Source organism: Ursus maritimus, unplaced genomic scaffold, assembly GCF_017311325.1.
Source record: "Ursus maritimus isolate PB19 unplaced genomic scaffold, ASM1731132v1 scaffold_18, whole genome shotgun sequence".
Classification (NCBI taxonomy): Eukaryota; Metazoa; Chordata; class Mammalia; order Carnivora; family Ursidae; genus Ursus; species Ursus maritimus.
In genome coordinates, this window is record NW_024424230.1 from 46,631,504 (window position 1) to 46,655,283 (window position 23,780).

Genomic DNA, 23,780 nt, shown 5'->3' on the forward strand with positions numbered 1-23,780 from the left:
GTCTCCTAAAGAATATATTTAAATTCAAACCCATAAGTAAGACAAAAAGAGGACATTTAGTCTAGTATTTGAAAGTAGTTGCACCATAAATCCTCTGATTATGAGTACAAATTTTCCCTTTCAATGACAGATGAAATATGAGTTTCCCATGACTGCCAAAAATGCTTTTAAAAATATTAAAATCTATTAGACAATCACTGCTTTATTCAGATTTTTTTTTAATGCATTCCATCTATTTCTCCACACAGTGACTATTTCTTAGATTTAGTGAAATACTTTGTTTCCTTTAAGGAAAGTCTGTTACAATAATAGCAGTAGTAGAACATAAAGCAGCCACATAAAATTATAACTTTTTATTATCTAATTTACCTCTACTGAGTAATTCCTCTCATCTAAACATCTCACAATGTTTTCACAACGTTAGCATAAAAATAAAAATTGTTTTATCCTATGAAGAGTAAGCAGCAAGTTTCAGAATTACTATTTAGAAATTTTAACAAAACACATTTTGCCTTTTAAAGGTCTTAGCAAAACATTAATTCTTATAGATATTTAAAGCTTGCTCTAGATATCATTCTCATTAAACATAAAACTAAAATGAAATTTTAAATAAGGCAGAACTTTACCCAATATTATCTGCTTAGACATTTAAAGGCAGAACATAGTAGCAATTTAAAAGAGAAGTAACAAAAAACAAAATTTCCCAAAAAAGACTAGAAAATGGACAATGCTGGGGAGTTAATATTTCAGAGTATCTGTTTCGGTAACTTTAGGTCAAGTACAAATACTTTGAGATGATCAGTCATTTATATAACATTTACAAAATTAAGAGAACATACAGACAAGGCTTCAGGAAAACAGAAACTGGGGGATTTGTAAGGTCAAAAGTTAACCTAATTATCCATTAACTGGGATCTAAGGACAGTTTCTTAAATCTTTGCCAGCTCAGTTTCCTCACATGTAAAATGGTTTTACCATCTACCTACAGCATTAGCGTGAAGATTAGGTGTTAGGTATCTGGGTACAAAGTGAGCCCTCAATACATAGCAATTGCTGGAGAGTTAAGGCCTGAGAGATGTGCTCTCCACCATTCCTCCCAAATGCTCCACTACATACCCAGAGAAAACGAGGAAATGTCTCACACCACACTAACAGTAGCTGATGACTTCCTTTTTGACCTGGACTGGGGAAGAGTAAGGGGGACAAATTACTTTCTAGCTTCCTGATACCTCAGCTGGAGAGAGACTAGATCTGCCTATGACACAGTATAGCTGGAGTGCAAGTGGCTGGCATCAGAGTCACTAATTAGGAGGGATACTGTAAGTTTTTAAAAATTGCTATTATGTACTTTAACTAGTATTAATCTCATTTAATCTTCAAAGTAGCCCTGTGGAGAAGGTATAGTGTCACGTCATATATTCTTGGCTTTTCTTCCACTCTAATAATTTTTCTTTCACAATTTTTTTTTTTTTTTTTTTTTGCTGGCTGGGTACTTATTCTTCATTAAACCTTAATTTGTATGTCCAAGGATTCAGCCCTAACACCTCTTCCAATTCTCTTCCAATACCCTTTAAGATGTCCTTAGATCTCTTACCTAGTCTCTAGGTTTTAAATGCCATTTATATGCAGATGATGACCTTCAAATTCTTTTCTTTAGCTCTCATGTCTCTAGATAGTTTCAGACTCACATATACAACTATCTACTTGACATCTCCACGTGGATATAATAGATGAGGTCAATACCTGCTCACATCCCTTTGTAATTTCCCTGCTTAAACCCTCTAATCTCTTCCCATTGCAATTAAAATCCAAACTTTTTGCCTATGATCCTACATAATCTGGCTACTCCCACCTCTCTAATCTTATCTCCTATCATTCATCCTCCTACTGGTTAAGTTAGAATCACAGTAGACTTCCTATTCTTCAAATATTTCAAAACTTATTTCTACCTAAAACTTCTGCATTTGTCTCTTCTCTTTTTATCTCCAGTTCTTCAAGTGACTAGCTCTTAATCTGTATCATTCAGGTCTTAGTTCAAATGGCACCTCCTCAGAAAGGCCATCCCTGGCACCCATTTCTTCACTTCCCAATGTCTGTGGTCACTTAATTACATCATTCAATTTTATTTCTTCATAACACTTACAATCTGAAATCATCTTATTTGTATGACTTACTCCAAACCTTTGAAAATTAAATATCAGCTCCATGACATCCTAGGGATAGTATTATCCCCAGCACCTAACAGCAACACCTAGATCGTAGTAAGGACTCAAAGTATTTATGAATCTGAATTAAAGGCACAGTATAAGCTTGGAATTCAAATTCGTGGCTATGATTCCAAAGCCTATGGAGCTTTATTCCACAATAGGCTACCTATTCCAGTAAATGTGCATCCTCTGGGACAGTAGTGATGGAAGACACGTATACAGCTGCAGTTTGCACAGATGGAGAGATTACTCTACCACTAAAGGTACAGTGGCAGGCTCAAACCACTAGCCCTTCTGTAACATATACAAAATAACAACAAAAGAAAATTATTAACTGTAAATGCAAGAAACATTATTTGTTATAGTTGGTTCAAGGTCTTAAATAGCACTTACAGTTCAGCCAGGGGAATAGAGCAAATCCTGGAAGTTTTTTCTAAATGTAGGGTATTAAACTCATAGGAGTGAGAAATAAAATATGTATGTGGAAGTAAAGTAAGTGATAGGCATTATCTTAGAAATATTCAGAAAGAAGAATCCCCAGACTGCCTGCAAGTAGAGAAATATACAGGGGGGAAAAAAAGCAGAAATATGAAGACAAATAGAATTGTGAAGCAGTTTCCAACTACTTAGATGTAAAAATGGAATTAAACCATCAAAAGAATTAGAACATTAATTTTAATTAATTAGAGCTACTCTTAAGCTCATCCTGTATCAAACATCAGATAAAGAAACATTATTTAAAGGGTAAATTGATGAGACTGCTGTAATTAATAAAAAAACAAACTTGCATGAGTATATCCTTAATTTTATAAAGTATTTATCCAAAGTTGACATCAGGTTGGGAAAGGGCACTTTTAGTCCCAGAACTGTTTATAAATTAAAACCAATGTTCTATGAAGGGGGGAAATCACCTCTTACTAAAGAATATCCAAGAACCAGACTCACCGGTCTTCTAAAACTTTAATGGTTTCATGGAGGACTTTCTGTTGTTCTCTCAGCTGTTGATTTTTGGTGAAGAATTCTTCTAGTCTCTGTGCGTCTCTAAAAGTCAAGAAGTTAAGTTTAAAAAAAAAAAAAAATCCTAATAGGATAATTATCATAACAGGATAAATCTACTATAAGAACCCCAAAGCATGGTCTCACACTTACATAACGTGTATTTCTCATATTAAAATAAATAGCTTCATAGGTAAAGTTTAAATATCTTGTTAGCCATCATTCAAATCATACTAGAATTTGTTCTGTAGCATTTTTATGTACTATGAAAGTATTGTCCTAAGTACCAGGCATTCATTATACAACGCTAGAACACAGAAGAGTGGATTCTGATGCCATCATTGACTCAATGTTGTCAAAAATACTATTAAAATGTACACTGTTTTTTATTATTTTGTCTACATTTGTTAATGTAAGTAACAGATACCTTCACTCATCTCTATTCCAGTTATGGGAGATTTATATTTTCTATCTTATTAATTTCTGTATTGCCGAAACTTCTTATTTGGTACTACTTTTAAGTCAGGGCTAAGAGTGAAGTGGAAGCACATGAACCCTATATCCTAACACCTAGGTTTGAATCTCAGCTCTCAGTTATCAGCTGTGTGACTTAATGCAAGTCATCAAAACTTTTTGTGCCTCAAAAAATGTGAATACATTAGTATCTATCTAATAAGGCATTTGCAAGAACTAAACACAAATGTACGTATAGCATGAAGAACAGTACAAGCACTCAGTAAGTTCTATTTAAGTGTTGATCTATTTAAGTGTTCATAGTCAAGAAAAAACAAAGACACCTAAAATTTTCTTCTAGTAGATTACCTGATTACTTTCCAAGGTAGTGTCATATTCTATCCTTCCATTATATTTTTAAAAATCACATTATTATATAAAGTATGCATACAATTTAATTCTAAGAAAACCCACTAGAAATTTAGGGTTTTCTGTATGGTCTTGAAGCTAAAAAAGATAATACTGTGATTGAAACATCTTCTCCAGCCCCCTCAAGGGTCTAAAATATCAAATGATGACAAACTAGTCCACTACAAAAAGTGGATGTCAAAATGACTGTGTCAAAATGGCTAGAATGTAATATCACTGGCAGCAAAAGAGAGTCAAACAACTAAGTAAAAATGTCAGATACCCAATATAGAGGGTACTTTGTACATAGTGGTTGAAAAATTGATATTGAATGAAAAATGAAAAATCAATACATCTAAGAGTAATAAGCCTACTGCATATAGTTCTTTTTTTTTTAAATGATTTTTTATTACATTGTGTTAATCACCATACAGTACATCCCCGGATTCCGATGTAAGGTTCGATGCTTCATTAGTTGTGTATAACACCCAGTGCACCATGCAGTACGTGCCCTCCTTACTTCCCATCACCGGTCTATCCCAATCCCCCACCCCCCTCCCCTCTGAGGCCCTCAGTTTGTTTCTCATAGTCCATAGTCTCTCATGTTTCATTCCCCCCTTCTGAGTACCCCCCCTTCTTTATCCCTTTCTTCCCCTACCGATCATCCTAGTTCTTATGTTCCATAGATTAGAAAAATCATGTGATAATTGTCTTTCTCTGCTTGACTTATTTCACTTAGCATTATCTCCTCCAGTGCCGTCCATGTTGCTGCAAATGTTGAGAACTCGTTCTTTCTGATAGCTGAGTAATATTCCATTGTATATATGGACCACAACTTTTTTTTTTTTTTTTTAAAGATTTTATTTATTTATTTGACAGAGATAGAGACAGCCAGCGAGAGAGGGAACACAAGCAGGGTGAGTGGGAGAGGAAGAAGCAGGCTCATAACGGAGGAGCCTGATGTGGGGCTCGATCCCAGAACGCCGGGATCACGCCCTGAGCCGAAGGCAGACGCTTAACCACTGTGCCACCCAGGCGCCCCCTGGACCACAACTTCTTAATCCAGTCATCTGTTGAAGGGCATCTCGGCTCCTTCCACGATTTAGCTATTGTGGACAATGCTGCTATGAACATTGGGGTGCATATGGCCCTTCTCTTCACTACGTCTGTATCTTTGGGGTAAACACCCAGTAGTGCAATGGCTGGATCATAGGGTAGCTCAATTTTTAACTTTTTAAGGGACCTCCACACTGTTTTCCAGAGTGGCTGTACTAACTTGCATTCCCACCAACAATGTAGAAGGGATCCCCTTTCTCCACATCCTCTCCAACAATTGTTGTTTCTTGCCTTGTCTATTTTTGCCATTCTAACTGGTGTAAGGTGGTATCTCAGTGTGGTTTTGATTTGAATTTCCCTGATGGCTAATGATTTTGAACATTTTTTCATGTGTCTGTTAGCCATTTGTATGTCATCATTGGAAAAGTGTCTGTTCATATAAAAGTGTCTGTTCAATAAGCCTACTGCATATAGTTCTGGTAGCATATGTAGGTTTCTGAAATTTTGGAAATAACACAGTGATAGCTGAAACTCATTAATTTGGATGTTTCTCACTTAATTAAAAAAGATTGTCTAATACTTCTAGAACATGTATTTAATTCAGAAGTAGTACCAATCTTTTATTGATCCTACTTTGCAAACGAATATAACCAAATTAAGAACTTGTCTAAATTTGGGGGAAAATTGAACGCATTTTTTAAGTTAACAGATTGCTAGCTGCCAGTATCCATTTGAATTTATTATTTAATCTAAATAATCTATATCACAAAAATATAACAACTAAATATTACACTCCACATCCTATATTGAAGAATTACACACACACACTCTTTCTTAAGGAATGAAAAGTTCATAGCAAAATGTTTTTTTCTTAAATTATGAATGAAAGAGAAAACTTTGTAATAGTAATGTGATGTCTGATTTTCCTACATCTACATATTCTATTCCTGTCTATTTAGAATGATACAGAACATAATAGAATTTGTTTTAAAACCAAACAGAGGGGCGCCTGAGTGGCTCAGTTGTTAAGCGTCTGCCTTCAGCTCAGGGCGTGATCCCGGCGTTCTGGGATCGAGCCCCATATCAGGCTCCTCCACTGGGAGCCTGCTTCTTCCTCTCCCACTCCTCCTGCTTGTGTTCCCTCTCTCACTAGCTGTCTCTCTCTCTGTCAAATAAATAAATAAAATCTTAAAAAAATAAAAAAATAAAACAAAATAGACTGATGGCCTAAGTTCAAATTAAAATTCACCTCAATTACTTAATAAAATATTCACGTCAACTCAGTGCTAAACATAATGGAGTTCTACTAATTACAGGAATAATTTAACAAATTCCTTAAGAAAGCAAATTGATGAATTCTAAATGGTACAAAAACAAGTCATGCACTTTCAAAAAAATTAAGAGTGGAATATATTGTAAGATAGGTCTACCCTGGACCTCATCCAAAGGAAGTTAGTTACTACTATACAAATAACCAACCTCAGGTGCCTGGGTGGCTCAGTCAGTTAAGCATCTGCCTTCGGCTCAGGTCATGATCCCGGGATCCTGGGATCAAGCCCCATATCGGGCTCTCTGCTGAATAGGGAGTCTCTTCTACCTCTCCCTCTACCCCTCCCTTCTACTCATTCTCTTTCTCTCTCTCTCAAATGAACAAATAAAATCTTTAAAAAACAAAACAAAAAACCAACCTCACCTATCTAAGATAAGCTCAATGTATCTATCCCATAGGCAGCATTTTACTAAAGATCATATCATTTTCCTAGTAGGTAGCCTTCTTTCTGAGGTAAGTGAACATTTTAAATAAATGGCATGTAAATAAAAACTGGCATGTAAAAGTGGATAAATCTTGTATATGAAATAACTGTAAAATGATAGATAACAAACCCATATACTACATACGCCAGTCTTCTCATTACTTTAAAATCAATGTCATATACTGGAGGGATAGAGGAGCACCGTAGCGCTCCTCCATGTAGAGCACATGTATTCTACTATGAATAAAGACAATGGAGAAAATTATGTGTTCAAGTTATACTCTCCATAAACTTTATTTTTTATATGGAATTGAAAGTATGAAAACAGTCCTGAACAACTGCAGGATTTTTTTTCTTTGTAATTTTTAAAATTTCTTAATTTAAAAAATAATTTAAGGGGTGCCTGAGTGCTTCAGTCAGTTCAGTGTCTACCTTCAGCTCAGATCATGATCCTGGGCTCCTTGGATCGAGCCCTGGGTCGGGCTCCCTGCTAATCAGGCAGCCTGCTTCTCCCCCTTTTCCCTGATAGTGCTCTCTCTCTCACTCTCTTGAATAAGTAAAATCTAAAAAAAATAATAATAATAATGTAAAAGGGTTTATTTGTAGATGGGTAGTTTATACTTCAGAATTTTTTAATTTCTTGGTAGCTAAAAAGGGAATTATCTTTTTTTTTTTTTTTTTTAAAGATTTTATTTATTTATGTGACAGAGAGACAGCCAGAGAGAGAGGGAACACAGCAGGGGGAGTGGGAGAGGAAGAAGCAGGCTCACAGCAGAGGAGCCCGATGTGGGACTCGATCCCGGTACGCCAGGATCACGCCCTGAGCCGAAGGCAGACGCTTTAATGACTGCGCTACCCAGGCGCCCCTAAAAAGGGAATTATCTTGATTGTTATAAAGCTGGATGGCCGAATATGGTAAATGTTATAAGATATTTCCTCAGTGGAAATTAAAGTAGTTATTATTTTCCTTTAAAGAATGGCAAATAAATAGGATGATCAGATTCACTAATTGACCATTAAGACAGTCAGTCAGTAGGTAAGTAATGGATATACACTGGCAAAAACAGATGTAGTCCATGTTCACAAGCAGGTAAAAACAATCAGGCGGACCCAGTTTAACTTTTCAAAACAATCTCACAATATTCAGTTGTCAATATTTTTACATGTTTAATTTTATAAATGAATTTGTGTAAGAGAAAAGCATTAACCATGTGTAGAGACAACTATGATCAAAACACAGGTCTGGAACAACCAAGTGATGGAAAAATATGGTATAATTATTGATTCCTCTTCTAATTGCTTCTTCCAGGTGGGACTCCCTAAGGACAGGGAATCCCCATCTTACAAATACAGCTATTCTAACAATTCGGAAACAAAACATCCTGATTATTCTTACACCCTAACTGTATACTGTAAAATATATGGTGATAAAGGGATTATGGTAATATAGGCAATAAAAACAAAGGGAATTCAGTTACTTACCTGTGCTTCCAAAATGTATAACCCCAAGCTACCTGATGTACACAGGTACAAAGCAGTTACAATATATATTAGAAGGTTGCTAAGAGGATCAAATGACTCTGTAAACTACAAGTGAAATAAGGCATTATTATCAGCTACTGGAAAACCAGCTGTGTGTTTCCATTCTGTAAAATTCAAAAGTGTGGGGCGCCTGGGTGGCTCAGTTAGTTAAGCATCTGCCTTCGGCCCAGGTCATGATCCCAGGGTCCTGGGATGGAGCCCTGCATCTGGCTCCCTGCTCAGTGGGGAGTCTGCTTCTCCCTCTCCCTCTGCCTCTCCCCCTTGCTCGTTCTCTCTCTCCCTCTCAAATAAATAAATAAAATCTTTAAAAAAAATTCAAGTGTTATAGATGATTTTTGAGAAAGTAAAATTCGGCAGTCATTTACAAATTTAAGAAGTTTTTCATGTGCCTGATTGGTTATAGGTATAGAGAAATACATTCTGTGTAAAAAGTCTGTAATAAAAAAGCACATTTGTGATAAGCAAATCTAGATTGCTTCTAATTATGTGTCATTCAACTGCAGGGAAATGATTCTGATTCAAGGTAAGAGGAAATACTTTGTAGTTGTAAGTCTACCATTTAAAACAGTAATATTTTAGAAAATAAAATCACTAGGCCACATGAAGAATCCATTTCAATAAAACTAAATTCCTTTAAAAACATGTAGTTAATGAAGCTTAAAATGTATAATCAAATAGCAAACATGGTAATTTCTGCATTTCCGTACAGCTTATTCTTTTTAAGATTTTATTTATTTATTTAACAGAGAGAGAAAGCACAAGCAGAGGGAGCAGCAGAGGGAGAGGGAGAGGCAGGCTGCCCACTGAGCAGGGAGCCTGACTCAGGGCTTGATGTGGGCTCAATCCCAGGACCCTGGGACATGACCTGAGCTGAAGGCAGACACTTAGTCAGCTGAGCCACCCAGGTACCCCTCAGAACTGCTTCTTAAAAGTGAGTAAGATTTTCATTAAAGGATGTCATTCTAATCAATTGTTAATTGAGCATTAACAAGATCATTAATCAACATGGAACCAAGGCACAATATAAAGAACTCATTGTCTAACTACTAATCAACTCTGAAACATTACACTTTTGGTATTAGAAAAGCAGAGCTGGGGTGCCTGGGTGGCTCAGTCAGTTAAGCGTCTCACTCGATTTTGGCTCAGGTCATGATCTCAGAGTGGTGAGATCGAGCTCAGAGCTGGGCTCCACCCTGAGGTGCAACCTGCTTAAGATGCTCTCCCTCTGCCCCGCCCCCTGCTCCTATGCTGCTCGTGCACTCATGTACTCTCTCTCTTTCTCTCTGGAAAAAAAAGAAAGGCCAGAGGGAATAAGTTTGGTATGGTACTTATCTTCTGATTAGCAATGTTTGGGCAACCAACACTAGCTGGGCTATAAATAAAAATGAAGATAAAAACAAAAGAAGAAGTACACTTCATAATTTTCAATCTCCAATGACTCAAAATATTTTCATCATTGAAAAGAAGTGTATTTATTCCTAAGTAAAACAAAGATGTTTTCACCTTTTTGATTTCAAGTGGATTAAAAAAGAGAAATTTTACTTCTTAACCAAGAAAATGATCCTGTTTTCCTCACCCAACTGACACAATTTCAATATATTTGTTTTTGGAATAACTCTTATCATTGGAAGAATTTACACAGGGTTTTCTTCTGCAACTATGCAGATAATTCTGACATACATAAACATAAGATGATACCATCAATACAAATTAAAGTACACTAAAAGGCTGGAGAGTTTTTGAAATCCCTACTGCCCACAGAAACTAAAAGTAATTTGGCCATAAAAGGAAATCATGCCTCAAGAGCTGCAATGGCAACTACTCTCTGAACTGTAGGAGTAGGACTAATCTAACTAGTGACATTTTTGGTCGCCTATCCAACAGCCATTTCTTTCTCATTCCTTGCTAAAAGAATACTGAATTGCTTCAATATCCAACAGCTGCTTGAAGATAAGGTGATCTCTCCAGATTCAGGGGATGAATGTTAAATTTTTTTTCATTTTTTAATGTTTTATCTTAAAATAATTTCAGACTTATTATAAACAAGTTATAAACATAGCAACAGAGTACCTGTATATCACTCTACTTCTCAAAATGTTAACATCCTGCATAACCATAATACAACTGTTAGCATCAAGAAATGAACATTGATACAATACTATTAACTAATCTACAGACCTTATTCCAATTTTTCCAATTGTCCCTCTAATGTCATTCTTCTGGTCCAGGATCTACTCTAGGACCCTACATTGCATTTAATGTTATGTCTCCTTCCATCTGTGACAGTTTGTCCATCTTTCTTTGTCTTTCACAATCTTGACATCTCTGAAAAGTACTGGCCAGTTATTCTGACTGTCCTTCAACTTGGGTTTTTCTATGTTTCCCCACGATAAAATATGGGCTATGCATTTTTGGTAAGAATACTATAGAAGTAATGTTGTGCTCTTCTTAGTGCAGCAAATCAGGAGATACATAAGACTGACATATCTGATTTCTAGTTAACTTTGGTAGTTTGATTGGGATGAATTCTGCCTGGTTTCTATGCTGTAATATTATAATTTTGCCCTTTGTAATTAATAAGTATCTCATGGGGAGATACTTTGAGAACTCTGCAAAATCCTAACTAATAAGATACACACCCTAAGTTTACTATTCAGAAAAGGCTTAATTTCCTCTGTAAGAAACATCTTTCAATTATGGGAACTAAACGTAAGAAACAGAGAAATGGATTAGTAATTGGTTAGGATATTTAAAATGACACCTGTAAGGCAGGAATATGCACGCTATCAATAATACAAAGCATTTAAAAGTGTCACTAATTAAATAGAATAAAAACATTCTTCAAAAAAAACCCCGTTTTAAAAATTTATGATTTTATATTTCTGAATCTGTTATTTCCTATACATGATTTTCTAGGTGTGAAATAAAACTTTCCAATTTTCATTTTCAGATTATAATGGAGAAAAATAACTGGGTATGTTTTGATGGGTGGCTGTTAACTCCAGCTTTTGGTTAGAGCTTTGGAAGCTTTAGGAATATGAAGTAACTGAGGCCCATTGGTATGTATCTACTATAAAGTAAATGCAGTATTAGTCACAATGATAGTAATTTTTGTAATGAGCAATAATACTCTATGATGTCATCTGTTTCAGATTCCTGAATGTGGAAGCCCTAAGGAACCATGAATAAAAATCTGCTTCTATCTTAGAAAATCATATCTGATTCTAGGCTTAATAACCAAAACAATTCAGGGGAACCTCTGGTAATTTCAAACTGGTTAAATAAAGGGGTCTCAATTTGTTCCTATTTCTTATATCAGTTCAGCAATCCCAGAATTATTCTGCTCTCCTCTTGCTGTATCTTAAATTCCAGGTGTTAATTACAGTTGAGAAAACTTTAACAGATGAAAATGAATGTATAGACCAGTTCTCATCTTAATAAATACTTGATGGAAAAACATTCTATATGTCATATATATATATATATGAACCCATTTTATGTGTACACATATAACAATTATACTAAAATATAAATACAAGCAAATATTAACGAAGGATATACTCAAAATTAAGTTAGGCTTTTTACCTCAGAATTCTGAAAAACTCAGTCAGCTATCCAAGGTCCACGCTGTAAAGCCAATTTCTTATAAACAAGACACTGAAGTCAAATAGGACATCAGTATCAATTACTTTAAAAATAAGAAATCAGTGTTATATATGAATACTTACAAAATTCGTTCCTTTTTCAGTTTGGTTACTTTTACTTGTAAACCTGAAAAAGAAAAAAAAACCCACAGTATTTTATCTATTACATTTACCATCTCTAAAGCAACTGATCTGAGTTTATTAGTCTAATGCTACACTATTAAGTCACTCGACTCTGGGCTCTGAATAATGAGCCAGGTCCCATTAGTTTGGAGAATGTATTTCCCTTACTTGTACCCTGAGGTCACAAAAGTATATCTGCAACATTACTGCTTTTAGTCTGTGACAGCTAAGTAGAATAAAATTTTCTCCACCTAAAGTGAGTTACTTCCTTTATAATAGCAGGGGCAAGCATATAATTAGAGGTTCACTATAAACAAAGGTCTATGTTCTGACATAGCCTATGCATTTGCTAACAGCAATCGTGCTCATGTAGGCTCAAGTCTTCTGGGATTAAAATAGATTATGGCAGGAAGTCCTGGACGAGGAGCAAAACTGCTTACACTAAAGTACTTAACAAAGGACACTCAAGATAGCTGTTTTATGTATTTTTAATTTTAATTGAGTCTGACACAAAAATTAGGAGAAGACCACTGCCTACAGGATTCAGGTAGTTATAGTGAAGAAAGCAGCTTGAAGGGCACTGAAACTGCAAAGAAGGATATGGACGAAACAGGGTGACGTTTCTAATTTTCAGAAACAATAATTAACAAAAGGAGAAAAACAGTCATTAAATATGAAAATCTATCTAACATTACTAGCAACTAACTATAAATTCAAACCAAAACAATTACTTAGCAAAATTATGACGATCTTAATACCCAATGCTGATAAAAGTGTTGTAAAACTATATTCCTATACTTTGCTGGAGATATTACAAATTGATGCAATTCTTTTGAAAAGCAATTTAGAAATACGTAATAGGACTCTTTCATCAAGATCTCATTTCTCGGATTTTAACCCAAGAATATAATCCAAACCATAGAGAAAACTCTTAGCCACAAAGAATACTGAACAATTTATAGCAATATAAACTACTTAAAATAGGGATATGTTTAAGTAAAATATGATATAAACACTTGATAGAATAATACAGTTATTAAAATCATTAAGTAAAAAAAACTATTTAGCAACACTTAACCATTTGATTATCTATTTTCTCTATGACCTGTTTTCTGCAATATGGTTATCATAAAGGGAGGAAAAGTTTCCGTGTTTACTTTCCCTGATTGCAAAATCAATCTTTTTACTATTCTACAATTTTCCCAATTGTGGATATTTTATTTACTTTAGAAAATAATGCTTAGCAAGTTTTGAAGTTCTATATCTATTCAAGAACTTATTTGGGGTAGGGTTATTCCCCAATAAGTAGGTATTAATTGACAAAGTTTTGAAAAATCAAAGGTTTAGTATTTGCCTTTGGTAGTTTATGGATTCTACTAAGTTATACATTTTGAAAAGCCTTCCATGCAATATATATAGAAACACTAATAAATTTGTCATTTTTAAGAACAGGACTTTTCATTATCAGTTTAATTTAGGACACGTTTTGAACAACATAATTTAGCCAAATAAGAGTTTTAAAAAACATACATTTCCCCATCAATCCCCCTCCATGGTGCTGACTAGGGATGAGGTTAAAAGTCATATAAATACTGAAGGGAAAGTCACTTCTTCTGTTACACCAGGTAGTAATGATACGCTGCCAGGAAATCCAGATATTATAGAAAAGTAAAGGCCGTGGATGATTTTTTTGCATTAGACTTTGGCCCTATTTCTCAAGTTTCACCTCTAGGAAATGTCCAACTGACATGATATAATTTTACCCTTATTTTTACAGCCTACAATTTGAATAAGCAAGTATTATGAATAGTGCGAAGTTATAATCAAATGTTCACAGCAGCTTTATTCATAATAGCCAAAAACTAGAAACAACCCAAATATTCTTCAACATGTGAACTGTTGAAAGGAAAAAAACCTGTTGCATACTCATAGCACATGCACTATTCAATAATAAAAAAGAATGAACTATTGATATGTGCAACAACTTGGATGGTTTCCAAGGAAATTATACTGACTGAAAAAAAGCCGATCTCAAAGAGTACCTCCTACTATGTGATTCTACTTACACAACATTTTTGAAAGGAAAAAGTTATAGAGATAAAGAACAGATTATGGGTAGCCACAAATTGGAGGGGTTGGGGTGGGAAAAAGGGGTCAGGAACTTAAAAAGTGGTATGAAGGATCTTTGGTGGTAGTCACAGGAATCTATATGATTAAACTGCATAGAAAACACCATGCACACACACATACAAGTGAGTGCATATAAAATGAGAGGAATCTGAAAAGGTTGATAAATTGTATCACTGTCCATTTCTTGGTTGTGGTATGGTACCACAACTATAAAAGATGCTACCATTGTGGGAAACTGGGTAAAGAGTATATGACGGTTCTTTGTATTATTTCTTACAACTTCATGTAAACCTAAGCTCAAAATAAAAAGCTAAAAAAATTTATAGAAAAAGATCTGCCCTAAGAGTTGGACAACTGTTAAAATATAAAACATAATAAAGGAAAATATTTTCTTTTAATGTTAAGAATGAAAACTGGTATGATCTTTTATTTTTTAAATCTTTTCCATCTGTCAAATTCAGGTAATGACAGACTCATGAGAACTTGAAGGTACTTAGTAAAGCATCGGATCATTCTTGAAGAATTAAGAAAAGAATTTATGACCTGACTAGGCCAAAGACCAAAGTCATTAGTTTTTCACTCTTCTTTTCTTCCCAGAGTGTGTGCAAATTTACTTATTGATAGTTCTTCTTACTTTTAATTTTGGCTGACTTCTAAAACTCAGTGCAGCTGAACATGAAATGGATTCTTGCCATGACCATTTTAGGAAAAGAAACAATGAGATAGAAAATCCATATAAACATCAAAAGAAAATTCTTGGGAAATATGGAAAGAGTACTCTTTTATCTTGTAAGCATTCAACACCTGTGAGGCATCTGTTCTGTCATGCAGATTAGCCCTGAAACAGGTTTATGTGTGTATGCGTATGTGTGTGTGTTTAAATTTTAGCATTTGCTATTCATCAAGTCAATTAGGCATCTACAATTAGAACCCCTATAAAGTGTGCTTTAATCCTGCTCCACACCCATCGGAAGGAATGAGGCTATACAACAATGCAGCTCCTGTATGAACAGGTAGTCTGTTCAGCAAAGTATTTGGGATTGTAACACTGGCAACCTGAGATACCTATTGAGGAAATAGCATTCACAAGACTAAGCGCTGTACTACAAATTAACCCTACACTGGCTAACATATGAACATTGGAGGAAAGAAACAATTAAGAGCACATATGTGTAGTTATAATACATGAAATGAATTTAAATAAGAATTAAGAAATGAGGCAAGAATTCATTATAAACAAAATAAAAATCACTGTTAATTTTTTTACTTATTTTAGTTCTCTACCCAGAACAACCCATATATATAGTGTACATACTGTCACTTTAAAACAGGTTACTTATGGTTTTGAATAAGCCTAGTAACACCTTTCTTGACAAATAGTGGCTTTATGTATATAGCTCAAGTAATTTAATTTCTTTTTTTTATTTTAAAGATTTTATTTATTTATTTATTTGGAGAGAGAGAGCACAAACAGGGGGAGCAGCAGGCAGAGGAAGAAGCAGTCTCCCCACGGAGCAAGGTGCCCGAGGTGGGACTTGATTCCAGGACCCTAGGATCATGACCTGAGCCAAAGGCAGACACTCAACTGAATGTGTCACTCAGGCATCCCTCAAGTAATTTAATTTCTACCAAAATATTACCACTAGTATTTCTGCAAGGGCCTAATAAATTATTTCAAGACCGAAGTGACAACTCTTGACTTTGTAAGATGCTTAGTTTGCTCTTGAGATTTAATTATCTCAAAATGGATAAATTACAGGGCGCCTGGGTGGATCAGTCGGTTTAGTGTCTGCCTTCGGGTCAGGTCATGATCCCCGGGTCCTGGGATGGAGCCCATGTTGGGCTACCTGCTCAGAAGGGAGCCTGCTTCTCCCTCTCCCTCTGCCCCTCCCCCTGCTCATGCTCTCTCAAATAAATAAAATCTTTTTAAAAAATGGATAAATTACTTTTTGTGGACTCAGCTGAACTTACAGATGTTAATACAAATGGAAAAAATAATAGATGTGAGAGTTGCTGGTAGTATTCTTAACAATGTGTATGTCACCAATGTTATGGACCAAAATTACATGCAATTCCTTTCATTGTTAACCTACATAGTCTTAATATGAATCTTATCTTAGGAATTTTTCATGAAACATCTGAGGAAATACATGAAATAGTCCAAAACTGAATCAAGAAGCATTTATCCTGTTGTACTGGAACCTCTAGAGTTTCCTACTTCTTTTTCTTTAATTAATTATCTTTTTTTTAGTAATCTCTATAACCAATGTGGGGCTCAAACTCACGACCCTGAGATTAAGAGTTGCATGCTCTTCTGACTGAGCTGGTCAGGCACCCCTATAGTTTCCTATTTCTTCAAAGGAGTTCTAATTTTGTCCTGAAAAATCAACCTCGTTTTCTTAGAAACTGATTACCACATTTATCAAAACATTATTAGATGAGATGCTGATGGTAGAACCTGGCATGAATAAAAGACCACTTATTAAAATGGTGGCATTCTGAGGTGCCTGGCTGGCTCAGTTGGAATAGTATGCAACTCTTGATCTCAGGTTTGTGAGTTCAAGTTCCATGTTGGGTATAGAGATTATTTAAAAATAAAAATCTTTAAAAAATTAATAAAAATAAAAAAAATAAAATGGTGGCATTCTGAAAAATAAACATCCTAAATTCTATTTTATTGCCTGTGCTTTTAAGTAATAAACATGATACTGAAAGAGATTTAAAAAGGAAAAAAAAGATATTGTACTCAAATGGATACTTTATTCAACTTTTGAAATTTAAAGAATTCTGAAATTTCTATTAAAACATAAAACACGCTCTAACAAATTATCAGTAACAATTTGTTTTCGATGCCGATACTAGCAGCATTTGTCACAAAAGGAACGTAAGACGCTAAAGTGAACAATCATGAAAGGATACAATTAGCTTAAAGATAAAAGATATAAAAACTCAGTCACAAATGTCTCCAGAATTTTCTAACAAAAATGGTCTCATTTGCATATTACTGTTCAACAGAAGTTGCTTATTTATTCACGCTCAGTGTTAAAAGAAATGCATGTAGCTTAATATAATTCTTGTGATCAGTGTACAAACTATCTTGTATATGGCATGTTTTAGCTATCATTTTATCATGTTTTGGTCAAAAAGGAAAAAAAAATCTCAAGATACAGTGGGGGTATTCAGATGCATGTAAGTTTCTATGGGTGGGTAGACTTCCTTGGATATCCAAGTAAAAATTATATATTTCAAGTTCCACCATTCAAAACATTTATTTTCTCTCCCTCTTTTTTAAAACTGACACAAAGGTTTAAAAGTAATGAGTCAATTTTGATTCCTATATATACTTCAAAACCTGCAAAGTCCAGACAAGTCCATGTTTGATGTCTTTTAAATAGCCTCTTATACTGGTTTCTCCAAGTGGATCCCCCACTTAAAAAAAAAATTAAATACCCTTCAGGCACGTCTTTGATGTTATCACAGTTGGACAATCTAATTTTATATGGAACTATGTGGAATACATTGACAAAGAACTATGCTTTAAAAAGTCTGCTTCCAGCAAATTTGCCTTGTCTGAATCCAAACGTTTTAAAATAACATACTAGTTTTTTTAAAATAGTGCTCATTCATTTGATACCTTTAAGAATCCATAAATAATTTTGAAATTGGAAAAAGTACGCTGATCAATCTAGTATTATAATATGCCAGAAATTATCTTTTCTCATCAGTTCACATATACATCTAATACCTACTATTCATAAAGCACATGGATGTTACCTAATATACTAAAAACTGCTGTATTCCTCTCTTAACATTTTCAGTATATACAAACTAACGCATTTTCCTGGGAGTGTGATGAGTATTAGAGCACAGCTATGAGTACACAATTTAAAAGAATCATCCGCCATGTAATATTTGTGAGTTTTATATGTTCTATAATCTGATGAATACGGCATGTTGTTTCTTATTAAAAAGTGTATTATTTATTTTCTTGGCTCTTCCTCATCATAAAATAGGGGTCTCCTGAAGACCCTGAGACACTGAGGAACATGAAGAAGAAATCTGCCAAATATTTTATCTCTGGTTAAATTAAACGCCTAAAAATAAAACTGGCCCAATTTTATATGGGCGTATACAAAAATTCTAAAATGATGATTATGTACAACATGGAAGAACAAGCACAGTTTAAATAACGAAATAACAAAAATACACCAGGTATAAAACACTATGTACATTGTGATCACAACAATACAACAAGCTACACACATTTCTTTTAAAACTATGAAAGAATGAACAAAAAAGTACAGATGTTCTTGTAGAATGATGATTTATTTTTCCTCTCCCAACTTTCTATGTATTATCTAAAAACAGAAATTTTGAAGTAAATGGATAGTAAAGTATTTCAGGATTTTAAACAGATATAAAATGTTGATATTTTCATATATTATGGGATTTAAAATACTGATATTCAAGAAAATATTCCATTGACTAAGCTATAAACTATACAATTTATTCAGATACCATTTATTAATTTTTTATTATGTGCCAAGCACTTTTACCTACAGGGATGTAAAGATGAGTAACATAGGGACTCTGCCTAATAAAAACTTAATGATCTTCTTCAAACCAGTTATAAAACAAAAGAAAGTAATTATTTGAAGGATAAAGAACTTAACTTTATGCTTGAAGGTGGCAGAATGCTAATTCTCTATCAAAAATGCCAATTCTCTATCTAGCAACTCAAGGATGTCTGGTCCTATTTAAATTATTTCAAAATATTGTATTAGCTTCACTTCCAGGTCAAAAAGAAGTTTTAAAATACACAGCAGTGACGCTCCTAGAATAAACTTGAAGCTGTTCTTATTGGTTAACCTTTACCACAGTATGATAAACCAAAAAGAGGATACTGCTGCTCTTCAACAGAAATTGGAAGGCTTTGTTTATTCCTTCCCAGTTTTAAAAGTAGTGCCTATAGAAGATTATTTTTTTTTAAGATTTTATTCATTTATTCGACAGAGATAGAGACAGCCAACGAGAGAGGGAACACAAGCAGGGGGAGTGGGAGAGGAAGAAGCAGGCTCATAGCAGAGGAGCCTGACGTGGGGCTCGATCCCATAACGCTGGGATCACGCCCTGAGCCGAAGGCAGACGCTTAACCACTGCGCCACCCAGGCGCCCCGCTCCCCAATGTCTTAAGCTAGATTTTCTGGGGGAAAACAGTATAGTCCAATGAAGAGCAGAATTAATGTAAAATATTCATATTTATTCTTGGCTATATGACCACGAGCATAGCTCACTTTAAAATTAGATCTTTATCACTAACAACAAATTTGAATTTCCAGTTTTTCAAATATTTGAAATGAACTAATCTGCCTTAGTCAACTAAACAGCTCCCAGAAATTGAGGAGAAAAGACAAGAATCCTAGAAAATACATTCAATAAGGTATGTAATAGTTCATAAAAAAGAAATATAAATTACCCTTAAACATAAGCAAGGATGCTTAATCTCATAAGAGAAATACAAACTAAAACTATATTAAAAAATTGACATATATAGTAATCAAACAGAGATGTCTTTTAGATAAAGACTTGAACAATCAACTAACTATAAAGACATTTTAGATAATTGTGGAAATTTGAACTCTATCATATAATAGGTATTAGATGTTAATAACTTGTTTTGTTAGTGTTATAACGGATTTATTTGGTTAAAAAAGGCTTACTGGGGCAACTAATATTTGATAAAGCAGGAAAAAACATCCGGTGGGAAAAAGACAGTCTCTTCAATAAATGGTGCTGGGAAAATTGGACAGCTACATGCAAAAGAATGAAACTTGACCACTATCTCACACCATACACAAAAATAAACTCCAAATGGATGAAAGACCTCGATGTGAGACAGGAATCCATCAAAATTCTAGCGGAGAACATAGGCAGCAACCTCTACGACATCCGCCAAAGCAACCTTTTTCATGATACATCCCCAAAGGCAAGAGAAACAAAAGATAAAATGAATTTATGGGACTTCATCAAGATTAAAAGTTTCTGCACAGCCAAGGAAACAGTCAGAAAAACTAAGAGGCAGCCCACGGAATGGGAGAATAGATTTGCAAATGACAGTACAGATAAAGGACTGGTATCCAAGATCTACAAAGAACTTCTCAAACTCAATACACGAGAAACAAATAAACAAATCAAAAAATGGGCAGAAGATATGAACAGACACTTTTCCAATGAAGACATACAAATGGCTAACAGACACATGAAAAAATGTTCAAAATCATTAGCCATCAAGGAAATTCAAATCAAAACCACACTGAGATACCACCTTACACCAGTTAGAATGGCAAAAATAGACAAGGCAAGAAACAACAATTGTTGGAGAGGATGTGGAGAAAGGGGATCCCTCCTACATTGTTGGTGGGAATGCAGCAGTACAGCCATTCTGAAAACAGTGTGGAGGTCCCTTTAGTTAAAAATTGAGCCTCTTTGACCCAGCCATTGCATCACTGGGTGTTTCTTCCCAAAGATACAGCGTGAGTGAAGAGAGGCCATATGCACCCAATGTTCATAGAGCAATGACCAATAATAGCAAACTGTGAAGGAGCCGAGATGCCCTTCAACAGATGACTGGATTAGAAGTTGTTCCATATTACAATGGAATATTACTCAGCTATCAAAAAGAAGTTCTCAACATTTGCTACAACATGGACGGCACTGGAGGAGAGTAATGCTGGAAATAAGTCAAGGGAGAAAGCACAACCATTCATGATTTCTCTCATCTATGGAACATAGTACTAGGATGATCGGTAGGGAAGAAAGGGATAAAGAAAGGGGTAATCAGAAGGGGAATGAAGAAGCTTCAGAAGAAATGTAGCGTTTCGCTTCGCCGGCTCAGGGCGTGATCCCGGCGTTCCGGGATCGAGTCCCACATCGGGCTCCTCTGCTGGGAGCCTGCTTCTTCCTCTCCCACTCCCCTGCTGTGTTCCCTCTCTCGCTGGCTGTCTCTCTGTCACAAAAATAAATAAAATATTAAAAAAAAAAAAAAAGAAGGGGGAATGAAACATGAGAGACTATGGACTATGAGAGACAAACTGAGGGCCTCAGAGGGGAGGGGGGGGAATGGGATAGACCGGTGATGGGTAGTAAGGAGGGCACGTATTGCATGGTGCACTGGGTGTTATACACAACTAATGAATCATCGAGCCTTACATCGGAAACCGGGGATGTACTGTATGGTGACCAACATAATATAATAAAAAATCATTAAAAAAAAAAAAAAGCTTACTGGAAATACATACTAAAGTACTTATAAACGAATTACGTCAGAGACTCCAAAATAACTGAAAGAGGAATAGAGAAGTACATGGAATACAGGTAAAATAAGACTGGCCATTTACTGATGATAATTCAAGCTGAGTGATAAGTATACAGGAATTCGTTACACAATTTTCTTTACTTTTGTAATATATGTAATATTTCCTAAACAAAACGGAACAAAAGACTTAAACTTTAAATTAGAAAAGAACGTAAGAGTACACAAACACGAAAGATTATAAAGGGGTGCCTGGGTGGCTCAGCCAGTAAGTGTCTGCCTTCGGCTCAGGTCATGATCCCAGGGTCCTGGGATCAAGCTCCTAGGTGGACTCCCTGCTCAGCAGGGAGTCTGATTCTCCCTCTCCCGCCCCTTCCCTCCTCCTCATGCTCTCTCTAATAAATAAATAAAATCTTAAAAAAAAATTATAAAAGTGGCTACCAGTTTGTGTTGGGGGCGTAACTTTTTTACTTTGTATTTTAATGTTTTTAGGAAAAAGCTTAAGTTTAAAAAAAAAAATCAATAGATAAAACACGTAAATTGATACCTGGATTTCTAAATGAAATTACAGCCTAACTGCATCAGCAATCCTATATGCTGAAAGCAGGCTTTAATCAAACAGAATAACCTATCAAAGAATGAGCCCAATAGAGCAGTAAGGGATACATGTATAGTAGAGTTACTTGAACTCCAACCTTTCATAATAAAAACAATTAAAGAGCTTCTAATGTTTACTTCAGCTAGGAATTAAAAAAACTACAATAAAGAATTTCAGCAAAGTTAGAGGATACAAAATCAATATGCAGAAATCAGTAGTGTTTTTGTAAGCTAACAACAATTAGAAAAGGAAATGAGGGGTGCCTGGCTGGCTCAGTCAGAAGAGCATGTGACTCTTGATGTCAGGGTCATGAGTTCGAGCCCCAGGTTGGGTGTAGGGATTACTAAAAAAAAAAAAAATAATAACAAAGTTTAAAAAAAGAAAATGAAGAAAACAATTCCATTTATAGCAGCATCAAAAAGAATAAAATACTTACAAAGAGACTTAACCAAGGAGATAAAAGATTTGTACAAAGAAAACTATAAAATATTCCTTAAAGTAATTAAAGAAGACATAAATGAATAGAAAGACATGGATTGGAAAACTTAATACTGTTAAGATGTCAAAAAGACTACTCAAAAATATCTATAGATTCAATTCAATCTCTATTAAAATCCTAGTGAGGATTTTTGCAGAAATAAAAAATCTGTCCTAAATCCATATGGAATCTCAAGGGACTCCAAACAGCCAAAACGATCTTGAAAAAGAACAAAACTGGAGATCACATACTTCCTGATTTCAAAACTTACTAAAAGTTAAACAGTAATCAAAACAGTGTAGTACTGACATAAAGACAGATGTGGAGGCCAATGGAATAGAACAGAGAGTCCAATATGATCAAATGATTTTTGACCATGGTGCCAGGACCATTCAATGGGGAAACTGTCTTTCCAACAAAGGTGCTGGGAATACTGGATATCTACATGTAAAGGAATGAAGTTTGACCCTTTATATACAAAATATAACTAAAATGGATGAAAGATCTAAACATAAGAGCTAAAACTATACAATTCTTAGAAGAAAATGGATTTGGCAATGATTTCTTGGATTTGGCAATGATTTCTTGGATAAGACACCAAAAGTATAGGCAACAAAGGAAAAAAATAGATAAACTGGACTATATCAAAATTAAAAAGTTCTGCGCATCAAAGGGCACACATAAACAGAATGAAAAAGCAACCCACAGAATGGGAGGAAATATTTGCAAATTATGTATCGGATAAAAGATTAATATCCATGGGCACTGGTGGTTCAGTTGGTTGAGTGTCCAATTCTTGATTTCAGCTCAGGTCATGATCTCAGCGTCCTGAGACTGAGCCCCACATCTTGTTCTGCGTTCAATGGGGAGTCTGCTTGAGATTCTTTCTCTTCCTCTCCCTCAGTCCCACCCCTTGGTGCATTCTCTTTTTCTCTCTCAAATAAATAAATAAATAAATACATCTTTTAAAAAAAAGATTAATATCCAGACAATATAAAGAACTTCTACAACTCAATAACAAAAAACAAACCTGATTAAAACATAGGCAAAAGGACTTGAAGAGACAGACATTCTCCCAA

At 35.0% G+C, this 23,780-nt stretch overlaps 1 protein-coding gene across 1 annotated transcript in view; it reads right to left on the reverse strand.

Annotated features, from left to right (window-relative positions):
* Window positions 1-23,780, reverse strand: part of RBBP8 (RB binding protein 8, endonuclease) — an 88,169-nt gene that overhangs the window by 55,808 nt on the left and 8,581 nt on the right. Inside the window, exons 3-4 of the mRNA XM_008690697.2 lie at window positions 12,145-12,187; window positions 3,153-3,248 (exon numbers count right to left, since the gene is read on the reverse strand). Of these exons, the coding sequence (XP_008688919.1) occupies window positions 3,153-3,248; window positions 12,145-12,187 (139 nt within the window). The remainder of the gene's footprint in view (window positions 1-3,152; window positions 3,249-12,144; window positions 12,188-23,780) is intronic.